The sequence below is a fragment of the Prinia subflava genome, chromosome 1, assembly GCF_021018805.1.
Source record: "Prinia subflava isolate CZ2003 ecotype Zambia chromosome 1, Cam_Psub_1.2, whole genome shotgun sequence".
In the NCBI taxonomy this organism is placed as follows: domain Eukaryota; kingdom Metazoa; phylum Chordata; class Aves; order Passeriformes; family Cisticolidae; genus Prinia; species Prinia subflava.
This window is the reverse complement of record NC_086247.1, coordinates 109,808,193-109,834,535: the sequence shown is the minus strand read 5'-3', so window position 1 is coordinate 109,834,535 and position 26,343 is coordinate 109,808,193. Positions and strand designations below refer to the sequence as shown.

General features: G+C 45.4%; 3 protein-coding genes across 5 annotated transcripts in view; 2 read left to right on the top strand and 1 right to left on the bottom strand.

Annotated features, from left to right (window-relative positions):
* Positions 1-9,455: 9,455 nt before the first annotated feature.
* Positions 9,456-11,366, bottom strand: CCR9 (C-C motif chemokine receptor 9). Its single transcript, XM_063390601.1, has one exon. It carries the CDS (start codon positions 11,364-11,366, stop codon positions 10,197-10,199), a length of 1,170 nt encoding a protein of 389 aa, XP_063246671.1. The 3' UTR covers positions 9,456-10,196.
* Positions 11,367-17,761: 6,395 nt separating this feature from the next.
* On the top strand, positions 17,762-25,148 carry TMPPE (transmembrane protein with metallophosphoesterase domain). 3 transcript variants are annotated; one of them, XM_063407526.1, is made up of 3 exons: positions 19,915-20,124; positions 20,452-20,506; positions 20,593-25,148. In XM_063407526.1, the coding sequence occupies exons 2-3, from the start codon at positions 20,488-20,490 to the stop codon at positions 21,996-21,998; spliced, it is 1,425 nt and encodes a 474-aa protein (XP_063263596.1). In that variant the 5' UTR covers positions 19,915-20,124; positions 20,452-20,487; the 3' UTR covers positions 21,999-25,148. The 3 variants fall into 3 exon arrangements, with proteins under 3 accessions (XP_063263604.1, XP_063263596.1, XP_063263614.1); XM_063407534.1 differs by lacking the exons at positions 19,915-20,124; positions 20,452-20,506 and adding an exon at positions 17,762-17,900; XM_063407544.1 differs by lacking the exon at positions 20,452-20,506.
* GLB1 (galactosidase beta 1) overlaps positions 17,766-26,343 on the top strand; it is a 40,042-nt gene continuing 31,464 nt past the window's right edge. The window contains exon 1 of the mRNA XM_063407514.1: positions 17,766-17,900. Within this exon, the coding sequence (XP_063263584.1) occupies positions 17,847-17,900 (54 nt within the window). The 5' untranslated portion in view covers positions 17,766-17,846. The remainder of the gene's footprint in view (positions 17,901-26,343) is intronic.

The following is a 26,343-nucleotide window of genomic DNA, read 5'->3' as shown; positions in this document are numbered from 1 at the left end:
TAATTCACAGGTTTGAGCTGACCAGTTTGAGGGTAATTTCCCTTTTTCAATAGTTTGCATGTTCTTCCCATCAACTATTGCATATCCTGACATTCTTTTTCCTTCTAGGCATCTGGAAGAACCATCCACATAAATTATTTCTCCTTCTGAAAGGGCTTGTTCCTCAAGGTCTTCTCGGACCTTTGTCTGGTATTGGATAATTTCTAGACAATCATGTATTAAGTTATCTGTTGGTTCCCCATATAGGAATTGAGCAGGGTTTAAACTTTTATTTACTTCTAGTGTCAAATCATCACTGTCTATCAAGATTGCCTCATATTTTAACATCCTAGAGTCTGTCAACCATTTTTCAGCTTTTTGGTTTAACACATTTCGAACTGCATGAGGTGTGCACACTATTAGTTTTCCTCCAAAAGTCAGTTTACGGCTTTCTTCAACTAGGATTGCTGTAGCTGCTATAGATTGAATACATACGGGCCAGCCGTGGCTCACTGGATCTAACATTTTTGATAGATAAGCCACTGGTTTCTTTACTCCTCCCCACTCCTGAGCTAAAACTCCATGAGCTACCCCTTTTTCTGTATTTACATATAGATGGAAGGGTTTCGCTAGTGAGGGTAAGCTTAAAGCTGGTATCGAGGCCAGTTTTGATTTCAGTTTCTCTAATTTATCCTCATCTTCCTTGTTCCATCTTATATCATCCCCCTCTGTCAATTTTTTATATAAAAATTTCACTGCCTGTGTGTATCCTTCAATCCATAATCTACAATATCCTAATAGCCCAAGTAGTTTTCTGATCTCTTTTTTAGAAGAGGGAGAGGGAAGGGATAATATTCCTGCAATTCTTTCTGGGCTTAGCTTCCGATTTCCCTTACTTATTAAGTGTCCAAGGTATTTTACCTCTGGTTCCACAAATTGCAGTTTCCCTTTTGATACCCTCAATCCTTTTTCTCCAAGAAAATTTAAAAGCTTTATAGTAGCCTCTCTGACTTCAGCTTCAACTTCTCCTGATAGCAAGAGATCATCTACATATTGGATGACTTGTATCCCAGGAGGAGTGGGGAAAGTTTGTAATATGGTTTCTAAAGCTTGTCCAAATAAGTTTGGAGATTCAGTAAAACCCTGCGGCAATTTTGTCCATCTTAATTGCTGCTTTCTCCCGGTTTGTGGGTCCTCCCATTCAAAGGCAAAGATATCTCGGCTCTCCTCGGCTAATGGGCAAGCCCAGAAGGCGTCTTTAAGATCCACTACACTAAACCACTGATGCTGGGGAGGGACCTTACTTAGGAGAGTATACGGGTTGGGAACTACTGGATATCTGGTCCGAGTTCTCTTGTTTACCTCCCTTAAGTCTTGTACTAGTCTGTAACTTCCATCAGGTTTCTTTACTGGAAGAATGGGGGTATTATGAGGAGACATACAAGGTTCTAATGTCCCATCCCTTATCAGTCCTTCTATTACTGGCTTCAACCCTTCCCGTCCTTCTAATGAGATAGGATACTGACGTACCCGTATGGGACAATCTTCTCTCTCAATTGTAACTTTTATGGGGTCAATATTCAACCCTCCTCTATTTCCTTCAGCAGCCCATACCTCCTTTTTAATTTTCTTTTCATCCTCCTGTTCTAGTTTCAGTATTTTAGCTGTCATCTTCCCATTTTCTGGTATAACTCCTATTCCTAATTTTATTTGGAAATCTCGTCCCAATAAATTACTGCCTGCCCCTGGGACCAGCAAAACATCTCCTACCCAAAATCTAGTTTCTCCCTCTATTAATACATTTTTGATGACTGGAGCAGAAAAACTTTCTCCTTTTGCACCTACTACCTTTACAGTCTCTTTACTTACTTTATAACCTTTGGGAATATCTATGAGACAAGTTTTTTCTGCGCCGGTGTCTGCTACAAATTTCACTTCCTCTCCTTGGGGACCCACTTTTAGGGTTATCACAGGCTCTAGATGGTATTTGTCCCCTAAAAAATAGAGCCTGAGACTTCCCTAGTCACTTTCTGTATTCATCTCTTTGAAGATTTTCAGATCTTTTGCTCGTTTAGGGCAGTCCTTTCTATAATGCCCTTCACCTTGACAGAAAAAACAGACATTTCTGGAATGCCTTTGTGGCTTTGTTTGTGTTGGGTTTTGATTTTTTTCCATTCTCTTGTCTCTATGACCATCATATTTAGGAGCAGTGCCTGTATGTCTCTGATTTCTCTGGAAATTGGATTCTCTCATAGTAACTGCCATAATTTTTGCCTGTAGTTTAGTTTGTTCTTCATCTCTTCGAACATAGACTTTCTGAGCTTCCTTCAATAAATCATCTAATGGCTTCCCATGCCAATCCTCCATTTTCTCTAATTTCTTCCTAATATCTGGCCAAGCATTTGTAACAAAATTTATTCTCAATAAAGCTTTCCCCACTTCAGTTTCAGGATCTATTCCAGAATATTGTTTTATATTTCTTCTTAGTCTTTCTAACCATTCAGTTGGTGTCTCTTCTTTTCCCTGTTGTATTTCAAAAGCCCTTTTAGCATTTACTCCTCGAGGGGCCGCCTCTTTTATTCCCTTAATTAATGCACTGCGATAATCATTCATAAGTCTCCTCCCTTCCTCACTATTCTGACCCCACTCTGGGGGTTCTGTTGGCATTATGTCTTCCCCAGAGGGTCCCTGGGGATGTTCTCTATTCCAGATTTTTACCCCTGCTGTTCGAATCATCTCCCTTTCCTCCTGAGAAAATAATATCTTAATTATGGATTGCATTTCTTCCCAGGTATATATATTTGGTCCTAGGAATTGGTCAAGTTGTTCAGCTGTGCCTATGGGGTCTTCCAGGATCCCTTTTATTTCCTTTTTAAAATTCCTGACCTCAGAGGAGGTCAGGGGAGCATTTACGAACCCCGTTCCTCCCCCTCCCATGGGTACCTCTCTTAGGGGAAATAGCCCGATTTCTTTTTCCCATTCCTTTTCTTTTATTTTGTTTTCATGTGGTGAGTAATAATCAGGAGAAAGTTGCTTCCTAACTGCATTTCTAGTATTTTTATAAGGGGCATCTGGCAGAGACAAAGGATTCTTTTTAACCGTAGCGGCAGCGGTTTTCACAGAAACAGTTCCCATAACCGGAAGCGAGGATCTTGGAGGACTAATCATAGAGTTTTGGTCCTCCCAAGTAACTATAGAGTTTGAGTCCTCCAGAGGAGGGGCATGGGCGGGGTCTGCCACCGGAATTTCCGAAGGGGAAGCAATTTCCTGTCTACTCCATGTGGCTGGGCTGCCCACGCGGCCCATGGCGGCCGGGCCTGCCGTCTCCGGGACAAACGGGGCCGCGGCAGCAGCGCCCGGCATCGCTGGGGCCGGGGTTGCCGCCAAGATCATCGGGGACAGGACCGACGGAGACCCGCCACACACTGGCAGCGAGGGACTCGCCGTCCCAGGAGGGCTAGGAGCCGCAGCTGCCTGCGGCGCCATCACTGCGGCAGATGGGAGGGCTGGTGATTTCATAGCCACAGGAGAGGCGTGCAAGGGTCGGGCCGCCGCTGCCGCCGTTTCTGGCGATACTATTCCCGCGGCTGGCGGAAAAGCTTGGGGACCTGGGGTCGCGGGGGAAGGGGGCAAGAAACGGGCGGCCGCTCCGAGCGGGAGAGGGTCCGCCGCAATTACTGGCGGAGAAAGGGAAGGGAAAACCTCCCCCGCCGCCGCCACCGTGGCCGGCGAACCCGCCGCCGCCACCGGTGGAGAAAGGGAGGAGAGACCTCCCGCCGCCGCCACTGTGGCAGGTGAAAAGGCGTGCGGACTTACGGCTATGGAGGAAGGGGTCAGAAAGCCCGCTCCTGCTGCCCCAGGCAGACAGGGAGCGGCTACCGGGGCCGGGGGGGGGAGGGGTCCCGGTACCATCGGGGCTGCCGCCCCAAGCGGACCCGCGCCCGGGATGGGGGCCGGGGCGAGATCACACGACAAGCCGGGACCCGCGGTGTACGCTGGGGCGGGGGCGAGCTCCGGCATTGGGGCCGAGGGAGACCTCCCGCTGGGTCCTGACTCTGGCAATGCAGGCGTGCTTTGAAAAGGAGGGGGTAGAAACTGCAGAGGGTCCCATTCCTTTTCTCTCTTTTTCTCCTGTTCCCCTTCCTTCCTTTTCCCTGCTTTCCTTTCTTGCTTTGTTCCCGGGGTTTCTGTTACTTTAAAAATTTTTATTTTTCTATAGTCCCCAGTCCAACAGGCCGCGTAATTTCTTTCTTCCAAATCACTCTGTTCCTTTGAATTTATAAATTCATTTAAAGCCTGACAAATCCATTTTTCAAAGGAACCATATCTAGGCCAATATACGTGATCAGATCTTATTTTCTCTCTTGGCCATTCTAGCATACAGAATTGTATCATCTTTACTTTATCCTTTGTCCTTGTACAAGGGTTTTTTTCCCAATTACTTAACATGATTCCCAGTGGACTGTCTGGAGGAATTTCTGTGGATGGTTTTTTACCTTTTCTTTTCTTCCCTATCTTCTCTTTACTGGATTTCTGTCCCATTTTTCAATATTCTCTCTACTCCAACCCCCCCCCGTGTCTCTGTTCAGCTTCCCTTTACCCCCACAAAAACTACTTTTCTCCTTTCTCCCACACTATTTCTTAATACAATTTACCTTCTCTGAGGAACTATAATAAAGCTTAAAATAAAATAAAAATCTACACTTTCTATATTTTCATTCGTCCACATTCACTCCACTCTATTTTTCACTTAATCTCACACACAACAAAACAATCACAACTACAAGGTACCTTTTACTTTCCACACACTTTTACACTCTTTAACCTGGCCAGACAATGCCCTTCACAAACCCTCAATCTGGCAGTGTTGGGGGGTTCTCCCTTCCCAACCCCAGGTGCTCTTGGGTTTATTTCCTAGATTCTGCAGAATTTAACATAACCCTGGATGTCTCGGAATTGCTTCCTCCAATCCAGCTGGTTATCAAAACCCTCAATCTGACAGTGTTGGGGGGTTCTCCCTTCCCAACCTCAGGTGCTCTTGGGTTTATTTCCTAGATTCTGCAGAATTTAACATAACCCTGGATGTCTCGGAATTGCTTCCTCCAATCCAGCTGGTTATCAAAACCCTCAATCTGACAGTGTTGGGGGGTTCTCCCTTCCCAACCTCAGGTGCTCTTGGGTTTATTTCCTAGATTCTGCAGAATTTAACATAACCCTGGATGTCTCGGAATTGCTTCCTCCAATCCAGCTGGTTATCAAAACCCTCAATCTGACAGTGTTGGGGGTTCTCCCTTCCCAACCTCAGGTGCTCTTGGGTTTATTTCCTAGATTCTGCAGAATTTAACATAACCCTGGATGTCTCGGAATTGCTTCCTCCAATCCAGCTGGTTATCAAAACCCTCAATCTGACAGTGTTGGGGGGTTCTCCCTTCCCAACCTCAGGTGCTCTTGGGTTTATTTCCTAGATTCTGCAGAATTTAACATAACCCTGGATGTCTCGGAATTGCTTCCTCCAATCCAGCTGGTTATCAAAACCCTCAATCTGACAGTGTTGGGGGGTTCTCCCTTCCCAACCTCAGGTGCTCTTGGGTTTATTTCCTTTTTTTTTTTATTTTTTTTTTTTTTTTTTTTTAGGGTCCCCTTTTTCACACACTTTACCTTTTTCCTGGGGGGTTTCTCTCACTCCTTTTTACCATTCACTTTCGTCCCGGTGCTGGCCGCCTCCCTCGCGGGACAACGGAACCGCAGCGTAGGGGACTCCGCACTCGCTTGGAAGGTCCGGGTGTTACCCCAGCCCGCCTCTCAGGCACACACACTTTCAGCCCCCGTTCCGCGCCAAACGCCGCCACCCCCAGTCCCAGCAATTCTTACCACTCCGTTGTCCTTGGGTCTTTATTCTTCGTGCACACTTTGATGTTAGGAGCTGGTTACCGCGGTTTTTAGGGAATTCTTTCCCTTCTCTTTGCCTTATTGTCTCCCTTTGTCCTTGGATCTTACCCCTTTCTGGGGTACTCTGCAAGGACCAGAGCCGAGGCCGCCTAATGCAGGCGGGACGCGTCTCCCTGGTCTCTAATCCTCCCACAGCACCCGCAGTGGGGTATTTTAAACCGACCTCTGCTACCAAATTGTGATAAACGCCAATCACTCGTTTATTTTGAAATTTATGAATATTTAATAAAGAATAAAAATTGGTTACAAAAATATTAATACAATAATAAAAGTTTAAAAAAATTTTTCAGAGACAGGACAAATAATGAGACAACAAGAGCAAAGAAGGTAGCCCGGGTCTACCGTCCCCCCTCCCTCTCAGACAAAGGCTCCGAAGGAGAAGGGCCCCGAACAAAGAGAAGTATTCTTTTTTTAAGCCTTCAGTTTATGACTATTCATATCTTACGTAAAACGAGTAATTCTCAGCTGTTTCTCGTCACAAAAGTTTTCTGTTAATTAAAAGAACGCATGAGAGCATACGTCCTTGAGAAAGTTAGGTTCTGTGGATAAGAGGCCATAAATTCTTCTTCACTAGAAGGTTTAGGGGCCTCTGTAAGATTTAGGGGCCTCTGTGAATGTTATCTCTGTGCTGAGGAATTTCTCTTCTTGAGCAAAAAAATATAACACACATACACAGCTTCTATAGTACTATGACATTGTTAATTACAAAACTACATTCACTTACATTATTCTAATGTTAATATAGTATAACTTTTCTATCAGATTACATATAGTAAATATCTGCGTAGAGCCACACATACAATATGCCTTTTTCACAGAGGAGAAGGTGGAAAAAACTTGTTTATTGAGAAACAATGAAAAAAAAACACTCCCCAACACAAGGAAAACAGTCCGAGATGACAAGAAATGTTTTCACCAGCCCAAGAGAGGGTGAGCAGTCTCTGTTGAGGAGGGTGCCAAAGCTTCTTTCACGTGCAGACTCCGGGGGGTGTTCCCTTGACGTTCCCGAATCAGGGCCCGAAGCAGGTCCGATGTCTTCAAGGAAGGGAGGAAGGAAAGAAGGGGAAACACAAAAGCAGAAAAAGATGGCAAAAAAACAAGCAAAAAGCAGAAAGCAAAGAGCAAAGCCAGCAAAAGCAGCCTAAAGCTAGCAGCAAAACCAGAAGCAAGCAGCCGGGGGAGGGGCTCAGCCACAGACAAAACAAACTGGGCACACGGGAACAGGGGAAAAAAAAATAAAAAAACAAAAACAAAAAAAGAAAACCAACCACGATTTGGGATACAAAGCATGAAAATGTCCTGTCACCCCAGGACAAAGTGTCTCAGGGATGCTTTGAAATCCAAATCTGGTAATAATTCCTGTACTTTCACACCCTTCCATCACTTCCCTGCTGTCTGGAATGGGTGCTTCTATAAAGACGTCTCTGTTTCAGGCACAGCAGGCACCAGGTGGGCAGGTTTGCCTGCAGAGAGTGAAAGTTTTTCATGGGCTCTCCCAGCTTCCTCCCCCTGTCCCACAAACAGGCTGGTGCCACATTACATGACTGCCTGCACCACGGTGACAACACTGCACATGGGACAGGGACAAGTCCAGCTGCTTCTTCAAAGAGTAACAGCACAGGAGACTATAGCCCCAAAATGGGAACATCTAAGAAAAAATGGTCTCAAAGAGAAAGGAGGGGACCCAAGCTGTGGAATATCTCAGGCCTCTCCCAGGACTTCCAGCAACTGCTCGGTGCCCATCCTGCTAGAGCTGTGCGTAAAGCATGGGCCAAGTCCCCTGGGACTGCTCGGGGGGCGAGGGAGGCAGTGCCCTTTGCCTGTGAGGAGACCTCCCAGCATCAGGTGAAGGCTCGGGACACCCTAGCCAGGCACAAGAGTGATTATGGTAGGATAAATCCAAGTAAACTATCAGGGCAAAGGGACAGAGGAGCCCAAGAAGGGTTTGACCACAAGGAGCTGTGCTGCTGGCAGATGGAGGCCCCCAGCAGATGCGAGAGGGAGTAATGGCAGAAACCTCCATGACTGAGTCCCTGCTGTGTGTCGACCAACAAGAAGGGTTGGTGAGGAGACTGCAGCCAGGGGGGTGCAGGGAGGCAGCTTCCCCCTGAGTTTGTGTGGTGAGAGCAGCCTGGGGAGCCACCAGCAGCTGCTGGACTGCAGGCAGCCGTGGTGAAATGAACCCTGAGAAGGAAAACCACCCCCAGGGACGTTTGTCCGCAGCTTCCCCTGGCTAAGTGATGGGAGCAGCCTGACTCAAAGCAGGATGTACATGACCCAGGGACAAACCTGTCACCCCAAACTGCTGCAAGTTCATTGCCATTTCACCACTCTCAGCAATTTCACCTGCTGATTGAGCATGAATATTTCCCACCGTGTTTTGGAGAATGAAGGATCTTGACTTTCTGTGAGATGGCCACAAAGTTCAAGTTCCTGGGTCTGGTGAGATGTGGTGCAGGGAAGAGGAGCTTGCAGCAGCTAAGGTTTGCACACGTATTTGTTTGCATAATTCAAGGGCTCTTTGGGGGCCAGGAGAACCCTCTGCTGTGGGGAAGTATCTGCCCCCTATGTGCTCCCTCCTCCCCTGCCCTGCCTCCCCAGACTGCACCCCAGCCCTCGCCTCAGGAGTCTAAACCTGCTCTGGTGCCTGCGGGGTTTTCAGCTGTAGCTTCCACACCACAAGGGTTAGATATTTGAGATAAACCCTCCTAGCAAAGTTTTCCTTTGGCCTCTTTTGAGAGGGGTAAATGCTGTGATTGCAAGCAGGTTATGTGTGTGGATCCAGACTGGGAAGGATGTGTGGGCAAGAAGCAACCAGTTCATCCCTTTGGTGTATGTGGCACTGCCTTTATTTAATTTTGGCTTCTGTTTGCTGAGCACAAATGACAAGAAACTCCACACCCTTCTTACACATACAGTAAAAAATATGTATGTCTTTTGACCATTTTTCTTCCTAAGGAAAAGGTTAAAAAAAAAATCCTAATAAATGTATATGAAACTTGAACCTCATCTGCCCAGGTGTACCCTATTAGCTAGAAAAGCAGCATCAAACTTTGCAGAAAACTCTTATTTACCAACATGCTTTAATGATAAGTGAACAATGAAAACCCTTTTTCCCTGGAAGAGCTAAGTACCAGAAGGCAAACTGGGTTAAATGAGATTATTTAAAGCAAAGCCCCCTGAGCACTACATCCTGCAATTGAAGAGTAGGAGGTACAAGCTGCAGTCAGGCAGGATAGGCAAGGCCATGTCCATGTGGGGGGATGAGCAAGGGGAAACAGATAACAATGCCCTGTAGGCTCAGAATTTGGGGTGCATTACAGCACACCTTTTCTGGGAATGGCAGCCTCCACAACCTGATGTCTCATTCCAAATTTCATTAGGTTTGGTGCTTAATTACTCCCTGTCTTGCTTTCCCTAGGTTAAATATATTTTCTGAAGATACCAGTGCGTAACTGGCGGTCAGTTGAACCATGGGTTTGGGTTTTGTGTTCTGGTTTATGCCAGCTTTGCACCATACAGCAAATATCCCTGGGACAGACAACTCACTGTCTCTGAAACCCTTAATGTTTTATTGTGAGGGGTGATTTGTTTCCACTATCAAAACAGGAGCCATTGTACCTGACATCACACAGCTCAAATACAGGAGAATGACAGATCACATTCTGCAATGCCCACTTTATGTACGTGAACAACTGGCTTTTCTTTGCAAGAAAAACCACCTATGAAGCCAGAGTTGCATTTGCCCAGGCACAGAGAGCAGCATTTGCTCACTGCAACAAAGCAGTGTCAGAGCTAAAGGCCATTCTCCTTTACATGGGACGGAATCTGCTGTAGGAATCTGCTGGCAGGGCTCCCGAGTCAGGCCACCTTCATAGGGGAACCTGGTATGACAGCGAATGAAAGCTGAACGCCCTCCTGCTGCTTCCTATGGACAGAACGCTTCATCTGCCTCTGTAGCAGCCATAGCTGGGTTTATCACACACAGTGAGACTTGTTATTTCAGGTTGTGGTCTGAGCTGCAGATGGGGCAGCTGTCACAAAGATAGTTTTTGACATCTATCAGTTCTGTTTATAGCAAGTATGGTTCCATTTTGCTCCCATCTGCCAAAGGCTTCCTGTTCTCTCAGCCAGCAACCCTCAGCTGGGTTCTGCACATCAAGGACAGGCCCCCAACCCTTTCTGCTCCTCTGGGATAATCTTTGGGGTATACAGGTGCTTTCCAAAGAGCTTGGTGCTTCTCTGGAGAGGAGAAGGTGAGCACAAACTTACAGGATGACTTTGCAAGGAGGGGACATAACAGAGGAGGTCCAGTGAGTGTTGAGGATCAGGGAGTTCCTGACCCGCCGCCTCCCCAGCATGGCAAAGGACCAGTTTGAGCTGTGCTCTGGGCTGTCACAGGCAGAGGAGGGCTCCTGGTCCCTGCTCCAGCAGCAGCCCCAGCTTTGCATCATCCTGGCCAACGCCATCCTGAACCGCTCGCCAGCAAATACATAGAGGAAGGGGTTGAGGCAGCTGTGGAGGAAGGCGATGCTCTGGGTGACCTGCAGCCCGATGTCCAGCTGGTTGGCAGCCTGACAACTGTGCACCACCCCGGTGTAGGTGTTGATGGCTTTGATCAGCAACACAATATTGTACGGGAACTGAGAGAGGAGGAAAGCAGTGATGATCATGGTGATAATCTTCAGCGACTTCTGTTTTTGGAATCTTTTGGCTTGTAGGAGGGTGTTGATGATAAGAGTGTAACAAATCACCATGACAAGGAGCGGGAGGAAGAATCCTATGATGACTTTCAAGGCCAGCACCATGACCCTGAAGATCACACTGACGTTTGGTGGGTACATAATTTTGCAAACTGTTACGTCACCCACCTGTGTGCTCTGGCTGTAAATGATTTCTGGGATGCACAGGCTCACAGATGTCAGCCAGACAGCCAGGCACATGAGCCTGCTGCGCAGGAACCACCTTTGCTTACAAGTTTTAGCTTTCATTGCTTGGACTACAGTGATGTACCTGTCAAAGCTGATGCAGGTTAGAAGCAAGCTGCAGCCATAGAAGTTGATCTTATACATGCTGTTGACAACTTTGCACATGAAGTCCTTAAAGATCCATCCGTCAGAAGCAGCCTTGGCCCAGAAGGGGAAGGTGAAAAGGAGCAGGAGGTCGGCAATGGCCAGGTGCAGCAGGTACCGATCCATCATGCTCCTCCTCAAGTGGTATTTGCAATAGACAAGCACGACCAAGGTGTTCCCCACTGTGCCCACGGCAAAGAGGAGCCAAAAAAACACTGGCAGGAAGGCTTGAGCAAACTGCCTGACCTGCCTCTTGTCACACATGAAGTCTGTGCTGTTCACTGGGTTTGCACACAGGGACAGCACCGTACTGTCGTTCCTGTAGTAATCCAGGCTACCCTTGCCAGGATGTGTGACCTGCAACATGACATCCAGTAAATTTGTGTTGAGAGGCTCAGTAAAGCATACATTTGCCCCCCTCCACCAGATGCAATTGAAGATGCCTAATGTATTGCATTTAAATGAGAAAGTGCAAAGGCTGCCAGTAAAACAGGTCGTTTCAGATTGCTTGAAGTATGCAGCACAGCAGAGATTTATAAAAATGACCCATTGAGTGAGAAACTCACAAAAGGGCAGTTGACAACATCCAGCCGACTTTGGATATTAAAATGGCAGGCGATTAAAGTGTTATCTCTGTCAGATAATTTAAAACATAGTTTGCTTGTCTTCAAATACATAACAAAAGGAAAGATGCCCAACTTGGAAAGAGGTGGAGAAGAAGTCTTTGTGTTACTGCTACATTGAGATGGTACCAGTGGCTTGAAAGAGGCAGAAAACTGATGGAGACAAAGACGGGGGGAAGGAAAAGGAGATGAACAGTGACACAGCTGTATACTCACCACTCTTGCAGCTGCCATCTTCAGCCTGATCACTCCTCAGTCCTGAAGGAAGCTCTCTCGTAGCCTAGAGAGGAAACATGGGGGAAACAACTGATTTGAAACAACTCTGAAGCAGGACTGTGACTCTCTTCCTTGTACTTCTTCTTCTTCTTCTACCTCTAATAAAAACCTCAACTCTGAAACAACTCTGGCCGGAAGATGAACAAACCACATAGAAATTGATGTAGCTGATTTGAATTATTTAGTTATTTCCATTTTACAAATTTACATTTAGCCTACATTAGATCTTCAGCTTCTCTATAGCACTGTGCTGATTAAGTCCTATGATGTACTAGAGTCACAGTAATCTCATTTTTAACAAGCTGCAGACTCCCCAGTGTGCACATGTAAAAGTAATCTAAAAGCACTGTATCTTGTGAAAGATTCATGAGAAAAATTGAAATGTTCCTCTTAAATTGTCTAGCAACTAAGAAGGAAAAAGTACCTGGCTTTAGTAGTTCTTTGCAGTCTTAAATATTTGCATCATCTGCAGCAAGTGATTAATCTCTGCCTGCAACTTCTCCTTCTTATCTGTGAGTTTAGGCACAGTGCTTATTGCTGTTGGCCTGCAAAGCTGATCATTAAGCCCAGTAAACAAGAAAATATTGGGCTTTTTCTGCTGCAGATTGCTTTTCTAGTCAGTCCACCATCACAAAAGATAACTGAGCCCATGCGCTTGACACAAGACAAATGCACCTAAGTATTCCACATGTTCTGCTCAGCTTGTCCAGAATAATGCCTAGGGATGAAGCCTGGTGACAACACAAGGTGGGTCAGTGCAACTGGGGACCTTCAACTAGCACAGACCTTTCCTCCAGACCCCTTCAAAAGCAGCTCATGTAATCGAGAGGTCACCTTGCAGAGACCACAGCAGAAGCTGATGGAGCCAAACCTCCTCCATGGGGAAATGGCCCATGTTCATGCTCTGACTTCCCTCTGACTGCAAACTGTGGGCTGACTAAAAGCACCTGTGGCCGGCAGCAGGCAGTCAGTGAGCTCCTGATTTCTCCCCAGAACTCACTTCTACCAGGTCATTATTGCAGGGTCTGGTGAAGGGTGCAGAGCTGTGTATCCCCAGGGAGCTTTTTAATGTTATTTTCTTCCAGCGGTCAGACCTACCTCAAATTGCAAAGATATGATTGTAACTGGGCCAGTTTGGTAGGAAAAAAAAGTATTTGTAATTCAGTTTCTTTTCCAGGGAGGCTGCTTGTGGAAGAGAGAGACACGAATAGTGGAGAAATGAGGAGACTCATTGGGATAGTTGCTGCAGGAATGCCAGCCTGGATGTGGTACCCAGGAGTCACACTCTGCATGTGATGTTTCTCCTTTACATCTACAGTTAACCTTTCTGTAGGCTGAGGTGAGTGTGTGCTCCTGGGGCCTCAGCCTGATTAGATCTGTCACAGATTACTCTGTGATTTTCATGTTTTTGGTGGCTCGAACACAGGTGGCAATCTTACCTTTTTACCTATTTTTATTTTGGGTTGTTTTTTTTTTCCTGGTAAGCTCTTTTAATACCAAAAGGACAGTGTCTCATACCATATATTTTCTGCTCATGTGCATTATCTAGCACAGGGCAAATCAGAGGTTTCTGCTAGGCTGTGTCCTCCTGCAAAACACTTTCATTGGGGAGAAAAAAATACCCTTGAAAAAGAACTGGGTGCCTTTGGGCAGCTTCCAGTGTCTCTTTGGGAGGCTGGGACAGGAACAAGGAGCTGGGTCTAGTCCTACCTGCTCCAGGTTGACCCAAGGTCACAGCTTCCCACTGCTGCTGCCAAGGCTGCCAGTTGGCAGGAGCCAAGATTGCAGGGTCTGTCTCGTGCCCTGCAACACCAGGTGCCATGCAAACAACAGCAAAATGGAGCAAAATAAAAGTATGCCACCTTCAAGAGGAAAGATCAGGCTATTCCTGCTGCAGAAAGTGGGGAGACCCAGGGCAGGATGGCAGGCAGTCCCATAAAGTCCCTACTGGTGGCACATCTTTATGTGACAACCATCTAGAAGATTGTGGCAGGGAAGACTTTGAAAAGGAAGGCAGTAAGAAGTGGTTAATAGAAGCATGAACTTATGTCTTCTCTCTGGTAAGCTGGAATGCAAATGATGCTGATTTAAGTTCCCTTCCCTGCAGGAAGTGTGAGCACCAAGGGTTTTGCTTTAATGATGGTGCTCAGCTGTGACCAAATGCTCGTTTGATTCACACTTCAAGGAAATTTCCGAATCACAGTTCAGGCTCAGTTCCACTTACGGAGAAAACAGTGATTCTGGCTAGATTTTGGGTTGAGCTCTGCTGTTACTTGGCACCATGCTCATTCAGCAGCAAAGCATCTCCTTCCAAGGGGAAGGAGCCCAGGATGCTCCACACTCAACTGCAAAATCTCCCCTAAGGTAACTGGTTTTCATGTTGAAACTCTTTATGCAACAGGCATAGGTCTGCCTCTTCCACCTCCTGGGCCATCCTCTAGGAAAACACAAGGGAGGGAGTAGATCTCAGCCAAACACCAGGGCATCTGCTAAGGAAAGCACATGTGAAAGCACAGGCATAGTCTCTGGGATATGGGATTAGTTACTCTGAGCTTGCAAATGGCTACCTGACAGTGGATCCATGGTAATCATCCTTAATTCAAGCTAGTTTGGCCCTTGGTATAATGCAGGCTGATTTGGCTTTGGGAGAGCTACATTAACTGCAGTAGGGCAAAGGCATGCCCATGAGCAAAGCCTCTGATGCAAAGGATCTTCACATCCTTTGGCCTCTCCTTCATGAATCTGAGCGTTCATGTTCAGGATTTAAGTGACTTCAATCAGACTTAGTTAAATTCTCCCTGGAAGCAAAGTAATAAGTATAATTTAACCCACCACTTTACAGAGCTGGTCCCACTGTACTAAAAGCCCCCAGGGTAGATAAACCTCCAGACCAGAACACGGGCAGCTGCTCATCCTGTTCATTACTTTCCTGCCACATGACATTTGTTAAGAGAGTGCTGCTGACAACAGCAGCTTTTTTGCCCCCAAGAATGGGAACAGAAGCAGAGCAGTGTGAATGTTAGTCTTCTTACCAAATTTCTGCCAAACTGGTTCCTTATTTGTATCCTCATTCAATGCCATCCACAGTTAAATCCTTTCAAGCAAAATCAGAGACAAGGCTGTCAGTTCTTGCAATATCAGCATGCATTGTGAGATAACTTGTGATTTCCCTTCTGCTCATATTGATGCAAAACTAAGCATCTTCATTTTCCTTACTAATATATTGTTTTCATGTTCAAGAGAACTTGCAAGTGAAACACTGTTTTTTGTTTTGTTTAAAGTGAGATAATTAAAACCACCAGCATTTGTTATATGTCCTCTTTTTAACTTTGGGGTGATTAAGCACAATTTGGGGATGATTTTTAAAGCTCTTCATTTTTTGCAGGTACTGTAGGCAGAGAAGTACTTAGCTTGACATGTTGATCAGATGCTGGAAAGATTTTGCAGAAATAGAACAAAACTTAGGGTTATATCCTCTGCTGAGCCTGACCAAGAAGTTTCCTTTTTTCACAGTGAAAACTGCACCTGTGTTTGCAGTAAATCTGTCTTTTAACATACCTATTTTCCTTTCCTTAGGTAAAAGGAGGACAGTAAGCTGTCTCATTTCAAGCAGGCTGTTTGAGAGGTTCAGTAACTCCTCGGTGTTTAGGGGAGAGGCTGTGGCTGCAATTCACTGTCCACTATGTGGAGGATACGTGTAGTCGGTGAGATCAGTGCCTCTGATTGCAATTCCAGACAGGTTACTTGCCTATGCAGATTACACACAGGGGTCCCTGGGGATTTCCATAACGAGAAAACAAAAGGGTCTTCTTGTTCCAGCATGGGTACACAGTCATTAAATTTTTCCTTCTCTTCGGAGAGGTGGAGAGTTAAAGTGAAAAACCAGCTTGAAAACTCTCTGAATGGCCCTGGCAATTAGAACATCCATCACAAAAACTTATCAGCCCAGGCCTGCGCAGGTAAACTCCTAACAGCTGAAATAACAGTTTTGGCTGTAAGGATAGGTTGCAAACACACAGCTTGAAGGAAAAAAAAATATTTACAATACCCTAAGTGTAGCAACACTTTTTCTCCACAAAAATAGGACAGGTTTAAAGTCTAGGTACTGAAGATACACAGTTATCCAGTTTCTACCACAAAATAGATATACACATATTTCTGTGAACCTAATTCCTGTTTGCTGGCAAGGAATGTTTTAGCAATTCCTGTACAGAGCCATGTCGCCAGCAGCTCCTTTTACAGAGCACTTGGCAAGCAGGGACAGACAAACCAGACCCCAAAGGCTGGTGTTAAATATTCTCACTCCTGTCAGGTCTTTATACTCCTGTGCTGTGTATTCTTAATTAAGTTGGGAGCTGTCTGTGCCTGCTTGCCTAGTTTGGAGTACTGTTTTAGAATAAACATTCTTTTGGCTGCATCTGTTCTCAAGGGATATAAAAACATTACAGATCTCAGGTCCAAGTACTATTTTAGGAGAACCACTGGCTGGTTCTCACGTTTTAGGCTGGTTCTTACTGTGACTTTTAACTCCTGAGTTAACTCCCTGTAGAAGTGTGCAGGGCAAAGGGATAAAACGAGGCTCGCCAGGGATGCGCAATGGAATGGCTCACCAAAGATTGAGAGACTGTACGCCAGTGAGATCCTCAGTGGCTACACAAGGCACTGGTACAAAGAATTGTATTTGAAGTGCTTCTACACACAGCATGAGGAACAAGCAAGAGGAGCTTGGCTCAGCCCCAGAAATGCACAGTCACTGGCATAAGTGAGCCTCCAGGTAAGGATTAAAGGACAAACAAATAAAGCGGATGTGATTGTAGGAGTCTCCTGTAGGCCACCCACCCAGGATGACAATACCAACAAATCAGCCTTTAAGCAACTAAGCAGTACCTGTAAAACAACATCGGTGATAAAACAGGTCCATAAGATTCCTGAAACACCTATACCTCTTGGTACAGGTATGCTAGAACTGACCCGGAAAGGTGCCCTCCTTGATTTGTTGCTTGTTAACAGAAAGGGCCTTGTGGGCAAAGTGATGATTTGTGACTTTCTTCAGTGATGATTTGTGACTTTCTTAGTGATGATTTGTGACTTTCTTAGCCACAGCAACCATGAAGCAATCAAATCTCTGCTGACAGGAGGAAAAACAAAACTTCAACTCTGGTTACGAAGTGAACAAAACTCAAGCCGCTCTGGGAACTAGTTAGTGAGGTGACCTGGGGAAATGCCTCTTTCTGCCTTTCTGCCCAGTCAAGATGGCAGAGGCGGCTGTTCCGTCATTCCTCTGGGGAGCTGGGGCAAGTCCTTGGCCTTGGACCGGCAGGAGTGTGTGTGGTGCTGCAGATGATGGTCTGACCACTGGAGGTAGAGGCCAGAACTAGCTTTCTGATCTGGCACCTTTCGTGTGGAAGCAATCTTTGGAGATGTGCTCAGCACTGGAGGTTTTCTCTTGATTTCAGCGCAGGGCTCCCGAGAGAGGATGACAGTGCTTTGACATGGGAAGGAGAGCACCCAGGCCCAGTGCTTCCTGTCAGGCTGATGGGCTACCCAGGGGAGGAAAAGGTCAGCAAGACCCTTCCATCCTGGAAACTTCTGTGTCGGAGAAATCCTGGGATGGATTCAGTATCAGATGCTGTATCCAAAACTCTCCCCTTAGCTCCATACACTGCACAGCAGTGCTTTTACACGGCAAGCACCGCACCCAGCCGCAGGGCCCCAGGCGCACCTGACGTGCTGCCCGGGGGGGTGTCCCGAGAGGCGGGGGCAGGAGGAGCCCGGGCTCGGAGGGGTGGAGCGCCGCTGTCGCGGTGCCGGTGGGGAGGGAGGAGGAGGAGGAGGAGAGGAGGAGGAGGAGGAGGAGGAGGAGGAGGAGGAGGGATGCCCGTCCAGCGCGGGCCGTTTCCCGGCAGAGCCGTCAGCTGACGCCGCCGTTTCCTGGCTGCCGCCCGCCATGCTGCGGCTCCTGCTCCCGCTGGCCGCCCTGGCCGCGCTCCTCCGGGCGGCGGTGAGTGCCCGCCTCGCCTCCCCCTCCGCCAAGGACTCCCGGGGGCAGCGAGGGGCGGCTCTGAGGGGCGCGGGGGGCCGGCGTGGCCGAGGGAGGGCTGGCAGGGGCCTCCTCCCGCCGGGGGAAAGCGCTTCGCCTCGGTCCTTTTTCAAACCATGAGCGATTCAGGGCTCATGGGCGGCGCACCGGGCGCAGGGCCCGGCTTGTGGCTGCGCCGAGGGGCAGATCCCGGAGCCGGGGCAGGGAGGGGTCCGTGTCCTCCTCCCGAGCAGGCCGGCCCGCTCCCGGCCCGCTGGAGCTGAGGAAGGGCTGGCGGTGCCCTCCGGGGCCGATGGCCGGCGTGGCCGCCCGGCCGGAGCGGGGCTGGCGGCGCCGGCACTCCCTGCGCGCCCAGGAATCGTGGAGGCCTCGCTGAGCAGCCCGGGGCTGTGGGGAGACCGGTACGGACACTGCCGGTAGATCCCGTGGGGAAACTTGCTCCTCCTGTGGTGTGTGAGAGGAGGGAAAGGGTTTTTGCCTGTTCTCCATAGATTCTGCCGCAGCAGCCTTGTCCCGGGGGACGCAATACCACAGCCTAAGGACGAAACCTCTGCCTCCACCGTTCTCGTGCTTTGTGCCTCGAGTTTGAGGCAGAGTGTCGCTGTCACCTTGGTAGATGTAGCTGGATGGGACACAGGTGGTTAAAGATGTCTGAAAAGTAGAACAGCATCACTTGAGACCTTATGGAAGGGAAGGAAGATTGGGTCACAGTAAGTGTGGTCTCTGAGGGCTGAGGTTGTAGCTGAGCCTTCCAAAATTTTGAAGGTGGCAGGCAAGAGGAATAAAGAACAAATACTCTTCAAACATGGTAGTATTAGCACTTTTGGGGGATTTAATAGGTTAGTTTCAAATAGATAAAATACTGTAAATATACATGGTTTCAAGAATTTGCTGCCGTGGGAGGTTGTAGAACCAGGCATTACTTAACAGATTAAAAAAAATGGATTTGCCAAATTTAAATACATCAGGTTCATAAACAACATCCAGAAATGACTGTGCAAGAATTTGCCTTCTAACATCCCTAGCGTGGTAGCTTTGTCAGCTGAAGGAGTATGAGGGAGCAGACCACAGATTGACTAGGGTCCTGTCATTTCTTTAAACAGCATTTTTTACTGCTGTTGTCCAGACAGAGTTTTGCATGGTGTCTAGAGGACCTATGGACTTGAATCGGTAGGCAATTCTTGTGGTCTTATCTTCTTAGCTCTGTGTGTTTTCTGTAGAGACATATGTGTAAAATAGCACTATTTCTTAAGAGTAGTTTAGTAACAACTGAGAGGGCTTGAAGAGCTGAGGTTGGCAGGCAGGATTTCCCTTATCAGCCCACAGTTCCAGGACACAAGCAATGAGGGAAGGGGTCTTATTAAAACTTGGTCTAGTCCTCAGAGTAGATCAAAGGGTCCTGTCATCACAGATGAGCTAATGTTCTTTGAAATTAGCTTGAGGGCATATGCAGCAGATAAGCAACCTGGCAAACTGGTGGATTGAAGACCTCTGGGCTCAGGCTCACTGCTGAGCCCTACAATGCTGCTTTTGTGCCCTAGTTCTTGAGATATTTTTGGCGGTAATGATTGCTTGCTTTCTCTATCTGAGTGGGGATTGAGAGACAAGAAGTGTTTTGAAAATAAATATGCTATTATGGGACTATTATGTCAGACATGGTCTCTATTGTACTATCCAAACTTCTTTCATTTATGATTAAAATAAAACAATAGGTTTCTTCTAAATAGAAATGTGCAACGAGAGCATTAATAGGGACACTGTGACTGAGCAAAATACAGAGCAAACCAGGGAATTCTGCTGCCATTCAAACATAACTGATGCTTGCTTGTTTGTTTTCAGTCTGTGAGCAGACATGTATTAGATTGTGTGCTCCCCTCTGAAGGAGCAGGGTGTGGTATTTTAAGCCCTTTTCCACTCGGTTGCATCCTGTTAGACCAGGATATACTAGGAACAGGTTTGAGTCCTGGAAAACTATGTGTAGTGGAAGTGAGCTGGAAGTGAGTAGCAAAACAGAGTGTGAGTTTCACTGATCCCACTTATTTTCAGGGCTTTGGAGAAATCTGATTCACAGTGGCAGGCAAGGATATCTGCTGATCCTCTGCAGCTTCTGGGACCACGGTTGCATCTTTTCCAGTGGGGATTTCACTGCTGCTGTAGTATGTGTTGGTAGAACCTCTTGCATTTGGTAAGAATGATGTAGGGTGATGCCTGCTTTTCAGATGGAGCCAACTGCTTGGCAAGAAGAACAGAAATTACGTGTGAAGTTAGTATCAGAAGCAACTTAGTCGTAGAACGTGTATAGGCTTTACAAGTGCTGTAATGGTTGTTTCCTGGAGTCATTGCATCTCTGTTGTGATGTATTGCCGTCTACTATTAGGAAGTCTTGATGAGAAAAAAGCATTTAATAGAAAAGTGTGTGTGGGGGAAAAATAATTGAAGGAGGCAGACAGGGAGCTTGGAAGGGGACTTCCAGCATCCAGTCTTTTCTGTTGTCTGATTTTCTCCACTTCAGGACATCTCCTTTTTGTCTTTATGACCATGATTCTGCATGACCCAGCATGTAGTAGGTAGAGTAACAGTCCTTTATTGCAGTCTGGGAAAAAGGGAATGTGTGTGATATTTTAAAGTGGCTCATACTGGTTCCTGGTTGCAGGCTTTGTTGACCCAAGGCATCCGTTCATAACCACTTTATTGACTACTGGAGACTTCTGCAGAACAGAAGGGAACAGCCAGGAAGCAAAGATGATCTCCTTCAAGCAACTGCCCATTGAAGCAAAGGCTGCAGTGGCTGCAGGCGTGGTTTTCTTCTCCATGATGCTATCACGGAGTTACCTGGCGGAAAAACTCGATTTCAGGACACGGCACTGGCTTCTAAGGCTGCAAATGACACTATTTTTTAATACACTCATGTTGATAGGGTCTCTTCATGTTTGGAGAAGCACAGTCACCACGTTCAGCAGGTCTTCAGCTGCCAGCTCCTTCTGTTTCATGCTGTGGAAAATAGCTGTGTTCGTGTTTCTAGCTTTGGCTCATTCAAGCTTCTTTACATTGCTATTTCTTGTTGCAGAAGAGCCCTATTTCTTTTCTTTAGCTGCCTACACTTGCTTGGGGGCCTATATTATTCTCATCTTTTTCCTCTTCACTCTAGGCTCTGTAGAGCAGGCTTACAAGTTCTTGGCTGGGAGAGGCGCTAAGGCAGGCACTGGCAACAAGAACAGAACAGCGCTGAAACCAGTTCTGGCAGTCTTGCTGACTGTTGTGCTGACTGTTGCTGGGCTGTTAAATGCTTCCCAGCCTCCTGCTGTGAATTCAGTGGAGATTCCAGTTCACAAGCTGCCCTCAACAATGAATAACCTGAAAGTGGTGTTGCTTTCAGATATCCATCTGGGGCCTACAGTTGGGAAGACTAAGCTTGCCATGATAGTGAGAATGGTTAAGGCTTTAAAACCAGATATCACCGTGATTGTTGGGGACCTGTCTGATGCTGAGGCAAAGATCATACGACCTGCTGTGGAGCCTCTTGGAGAACTTGATTCTCCTTTGGGGACTTACTTTGTCACAGGAAACCATGAGTACTACACCTCAGATGTTAGCAACTGGTTCGAGCTGTTAAAGTCATTCAACATTCAGCCACTGCATAACGAGAATGTGAAGATTGTTTCACCAAAGAGCACTTCTGACTGGTTCTGCCTGGCTGGCGTGGATGATATTGAAGCAGATGTGCTGCGCTATTCGGGACACGGCATGGATTTGAAAAAAGCTCTCAGAGGTTGTAGCAGTGAGCATGCAATAGTGCTCTTAGCTCATCAGCCAATTGCTGCAAAGTGGGCCCTTCAGGAGAGACCAGACATCAATCTAATTCTCTCTGGCCATACTCACGGAGGGCAGATTTTCCCTCTAAATGCTGGAGCTTATCTTCTGAATCCATTCTTTGTTGGCTTGTATCAAGTTGGGCAGAACACCTTCGTCTATGTCAGCCCGGGGACGATGTACTATGGAATACCCATGAGGCTGGGCAGCAGAGCTGAAATCACAGAGATTATTCTGCGTTCTCCTTGAGGAGTCTTCCAGTTGACAGACTTCTATTTTTTTTTTTTTTCCCCAGTATTTTCGTTTTTCTGCTATGAAAGCAAATCCTTTTTCAAGGAAGCCAGAGAAGATATATTGGGCTGAACTTCAGCAGGTTTTATTAAGTTTGAGCAGAAAACACTAACTGTATCTTGGGCCTACAAAACAAATTTGGGACATGTTAAATTACTGAAGAAGTTAGATCTTTGAGTTCAGTATTGTTGAGGTTCTGCATTTAAAGATTACACTGATGTCATGAAGATAATGTGTGTCCTGTGCATGTTTAGTAATACCTATGTTCTGCAGCTACTTCATGTTCCACTCTTTGGTATCCATCAGGTAGCTGCCTTATCAAATCTCAGGCAGGTGAAGTTCTGAGCTCATGCAGTGAAGTCACTTATGCATGTTCTGCAGAAGGGCCTGCAAGAGTGTGCACTGAGTATGTAAACTATAGGAGGCTTATGCTAGAGTTGTTATGGGAAAGGAATAGTTTAATAGGTTAGGGGTTTTCTTTAATTGAGGCTGGATATCTTTATCGTGCTAGCTGTCTGCAGCATGCACCAGGGCTTCCAGTCTGTGCTTCTTACCAGTACTCTAAGTTGCCAGGCATCAGTACTGAAATTCAGTTTTGTCCAGTTAAAAAGTTAATGAGACTGACACCAAAAGGTGAAAGTAGTTGTCTTTCTCAGGCATTCTCCCCAGAACAGCTGGGCATCCAGTAATCACATACTGAAAATAGCTCTAATAAAAGCAAATGAGGAAAATTCCAAAATTAACTTCTGTTGCCATCTGAGCATACAGTACCTCCTTGTATAAAGCACTAATTCCAAAGCTGAAATACTCAGTGTCTTTTGTCTTCCTTCTGTATTTTTTTCTTTCTGCTTAATTTCTCCTCCGTCATTTTTCTTTTGCAAGAATAACTAGATGCTATTTGAAAACAATGCAAATAAGTTAATGCTTGAAATCTGTTAAAGGCTTTAATATTTAAGTAATTATATCCTCTTTTAGTGAGACTAAACTCTGCAACAGGTGACTTTCCCAAAGTGCATTTGCATGTCAGTGTCTTGGTTGTCTAGTAACTGCTACAGGATAATGAGGGATGGAGGATTTCTTCCCATCTTTCATAGAAGAGCTTATCATAAATTGACATAATTATGGGCAACTTGAGGTATTAGAGAGTAATTGATACAAACTTTCTTGTTTCTCTATCTTTGTGTTCACATAAGAAAGCCAGGATGTAAAATAATGTGTGACTTTTGTCCAGGCCAATGAAACACTTTACTTCTGAACATCTCTCTCCTCCTCTCCCACCTCATTGTCGCTGCAGGAAACATCACAAACAGTTGGAGCCTGGGAATCCTGCCTCTGTAGTCTGCAGCAGCAGGGTTTCCCTTGCTCTGCCTTTCTGCCCATCCGTGCCTGTGCTTCTCTCAGGCAGACCCACCACATGGGGCAAAAGAGAGAGGTTCTTATCCAGGAAACTGATGGAAGACCAAAGCTGTGGTGTTCACTCTTTTCCTGCCTTCTTGTGTGATCCTGAACCAGACAACCATAAACACTTGCTTTCATTCCTCAGCTTCTGTTCTAATATTGAAGGAGATAGTTGGGGGTGTGTTTGAAAAGTACCATAGTCTTTGTAAAGTTGAGGGGTTTTATAAGTTAAATTTTGAGGTTTGACTTCATCCACTCCAGACATCTCCCAGGCAGAGTTTCTAATTCCTATGCTGGTTTTGTGTCCTGCTCCTCTGTACAAATATCTTATATGTTTACTCAGGAATAATGAGAAATACTGTAAATGTGTCACGAAGGTTAGTGGAATTGTTGAAGTCAGTCCTCTTTCAGTCTCAAAACTGAATATCTTATCAGCCATGCTTTTTGCCAGATTAGATAATTTCAGTTTCCCACCACTTATAATTTTGTAAACTTTTTTTTTTTTTTAATTGTGTTATAATATCTGCTTAAGTATCCTAAAGTTTCTGTGTGTATTCAACACTGCCCACTTGTCCATGTGGGATCCATCTGAGGCTTTTTGCAGTTGGTGACATAGTGTCAGATGTTCTTATGAGGAGGGAATTTTAATAGGCTATAACCCTCTGGGTACATGTCAAGATGCCTTCATTTAAGAGCTGTGTTCTGGGTTTAGTGGTGCAGAGTATTCTTGCCTGGCCAGATATCCAGGAGGATTTTTATACTTGTTGCACTGAATGTTCTTACCATGTTAACAAGGCTAATTGTTAAGCCAGTTTCCTCAAGAGCAGGCATTTGTGGGACTGATTTTAGATCGTGCCAGTTGCTCAGTGAGTTGCCAGTATTATTTACTTTTTTTTCCCTGCCCTTTTTATTTCTCTCTTCATTCTGATCAAGTGTGTGCAAAAACGTAGCTGAAGGAGTCCTTCCATCCCAGAATTTCTTCATTACTGTGTATGTGCCTCTCTTGGAAGATGATTATGTACCCTTTCAGAAGCAGATATGCATCCTTTTAGGAGTGGTCATATTGTCATTTCATAAATTTATTGAGTTCTTCTGATGTAATTTAGTTCTCGTCCATTTTTTTTTGTATCTCTCTCTCTGAAAGGTTGCTTGGTGATTACTTCTTACTTAAAATGTTTTCTTTCTGTGCCAAAAGACTTCAAAGTCTTTTCTTATTTTGCTTTTTAATTATGAATGGAAAGTATCCTAGATCAACTTTCTGTTTGTTAAAAGGAATGAACCATTTCTATAATCTCTAACAATCTTCAGCAATCTCTAACTGTCCTTCAAGGTTCTTTCTGTACTTTTTCCAGTCTGATTTGAATGTGCACAATGCAGACCTGTGTTCAGTATTTCAGATGAAGAAAAATTGCTGTGCTGCTTATTTTGTTATTTTAATTTTTTTTTTTTAAATTTTATGTGTGTGTGTGTGTAATGTATTTAATCTGGACAACTCAACTAAATGAATATATATTTCATTCTATAAAAGACCAGTTCATGAGGAGGAGTTAATTAATGTCAGAATTAATAGCAGAATATAATAGTATTGTCACATTGTGAAAATTATATTTATTATATAATTACTATAGAATGGATTGGAAAATATGTAAATTGTGGTATCAGAAATGCTTTAAATGTTGGGATTTAATAAAACTTTATTCTTATAATCAAGCATGAGGCCTCTCATGACCTTTTATTTGTACCAGTATGCATTGTAGCAGTTCGTGCTGAATAGTTTTAACACACTCATCCTATTTACCAACGAAAAGCTACCAACAATAAACCTGACTAGTTTTGGAAACTCATACTCCCGCCGCTGAATGAGGCACGGTGGAAAGTGAGAAAGGAAAGGCCATTATTACATTTGCCTAAAGCCTGCTGGGAGAAGAAGGTCCAGACAGCAGGGGTGAGGATGTAATGCAGAGAAAAGGACCACTGAGAGGGCAGAGAAAGGTTACTAAGAGATTTTTTTGGAAGGAACAGAAAAAAATGAGTGATTTGTGGTTCTCAATTTTGATACTTAAGCTTTGACGTAGAGAAAGAAGTGTTCTGTGATTAGGCTAAGAGAAGCTAAAAATCTTCAGAGATGGAGGATTTGTACCAGCATTTGTTTCATTTCTAATTAAGAAAGAACCCTCTAAACAAGAAAAAATGCTTTCTAAATAAGAAAAAGAATGAGGGATTTTTGCCACTGATAAACAGTTCTGTGTGTTGAAGATGGGAGAAAAATCTTACATCAAGAGACATGCACATTATAAAATGTTGAAATAGCATTAAGGTTGCAAAAATAAACTCTTACTTGATTTGAGCAAGGACAAATTCTTTAGTTGTTCTTTTTTCTGTGTGAGTGTGCTCGGAGGATGTAAGGTGCAACATTGTACCATTGCCTGTAAGGGTCTGAATTTTCAGCTGGGCACTGATACGATTTGGGATGAAGGAACTGGCACCCCAAACAGTGCTGTTAGTGTGTGTTGCTTACCAAACGAGCAGACCCAGTGCCCCATCTTCTAGGCAGACAAAGTGAGAACAAATTCCCTGCATATTCATATTCAATGGTAAGTAGACAGTATTGGCAGAGCCAGACATAAATTCTTGAGGACAGCTCTCGGTTTTGTTGCAAGCTCTGGATCACCCACTGACAATGAAGTAATGCTGAGGAATTGATCATGAAGGAAGTCTGTTTACAATGAGTGATGAATGAGGTGAATTTGAAGTATTCTGGTAGCTTCCTCTGTCTCCTCACCCACATAGTAACACTGTGTCAGGAAGTGTATGTGCTGGGAAGATGATTTACAGCTATGGTCACAGCTTTAAAAACATGACTTCTAAATGGTAACTGGTTCAATGATAACCATTTTCGTAAATA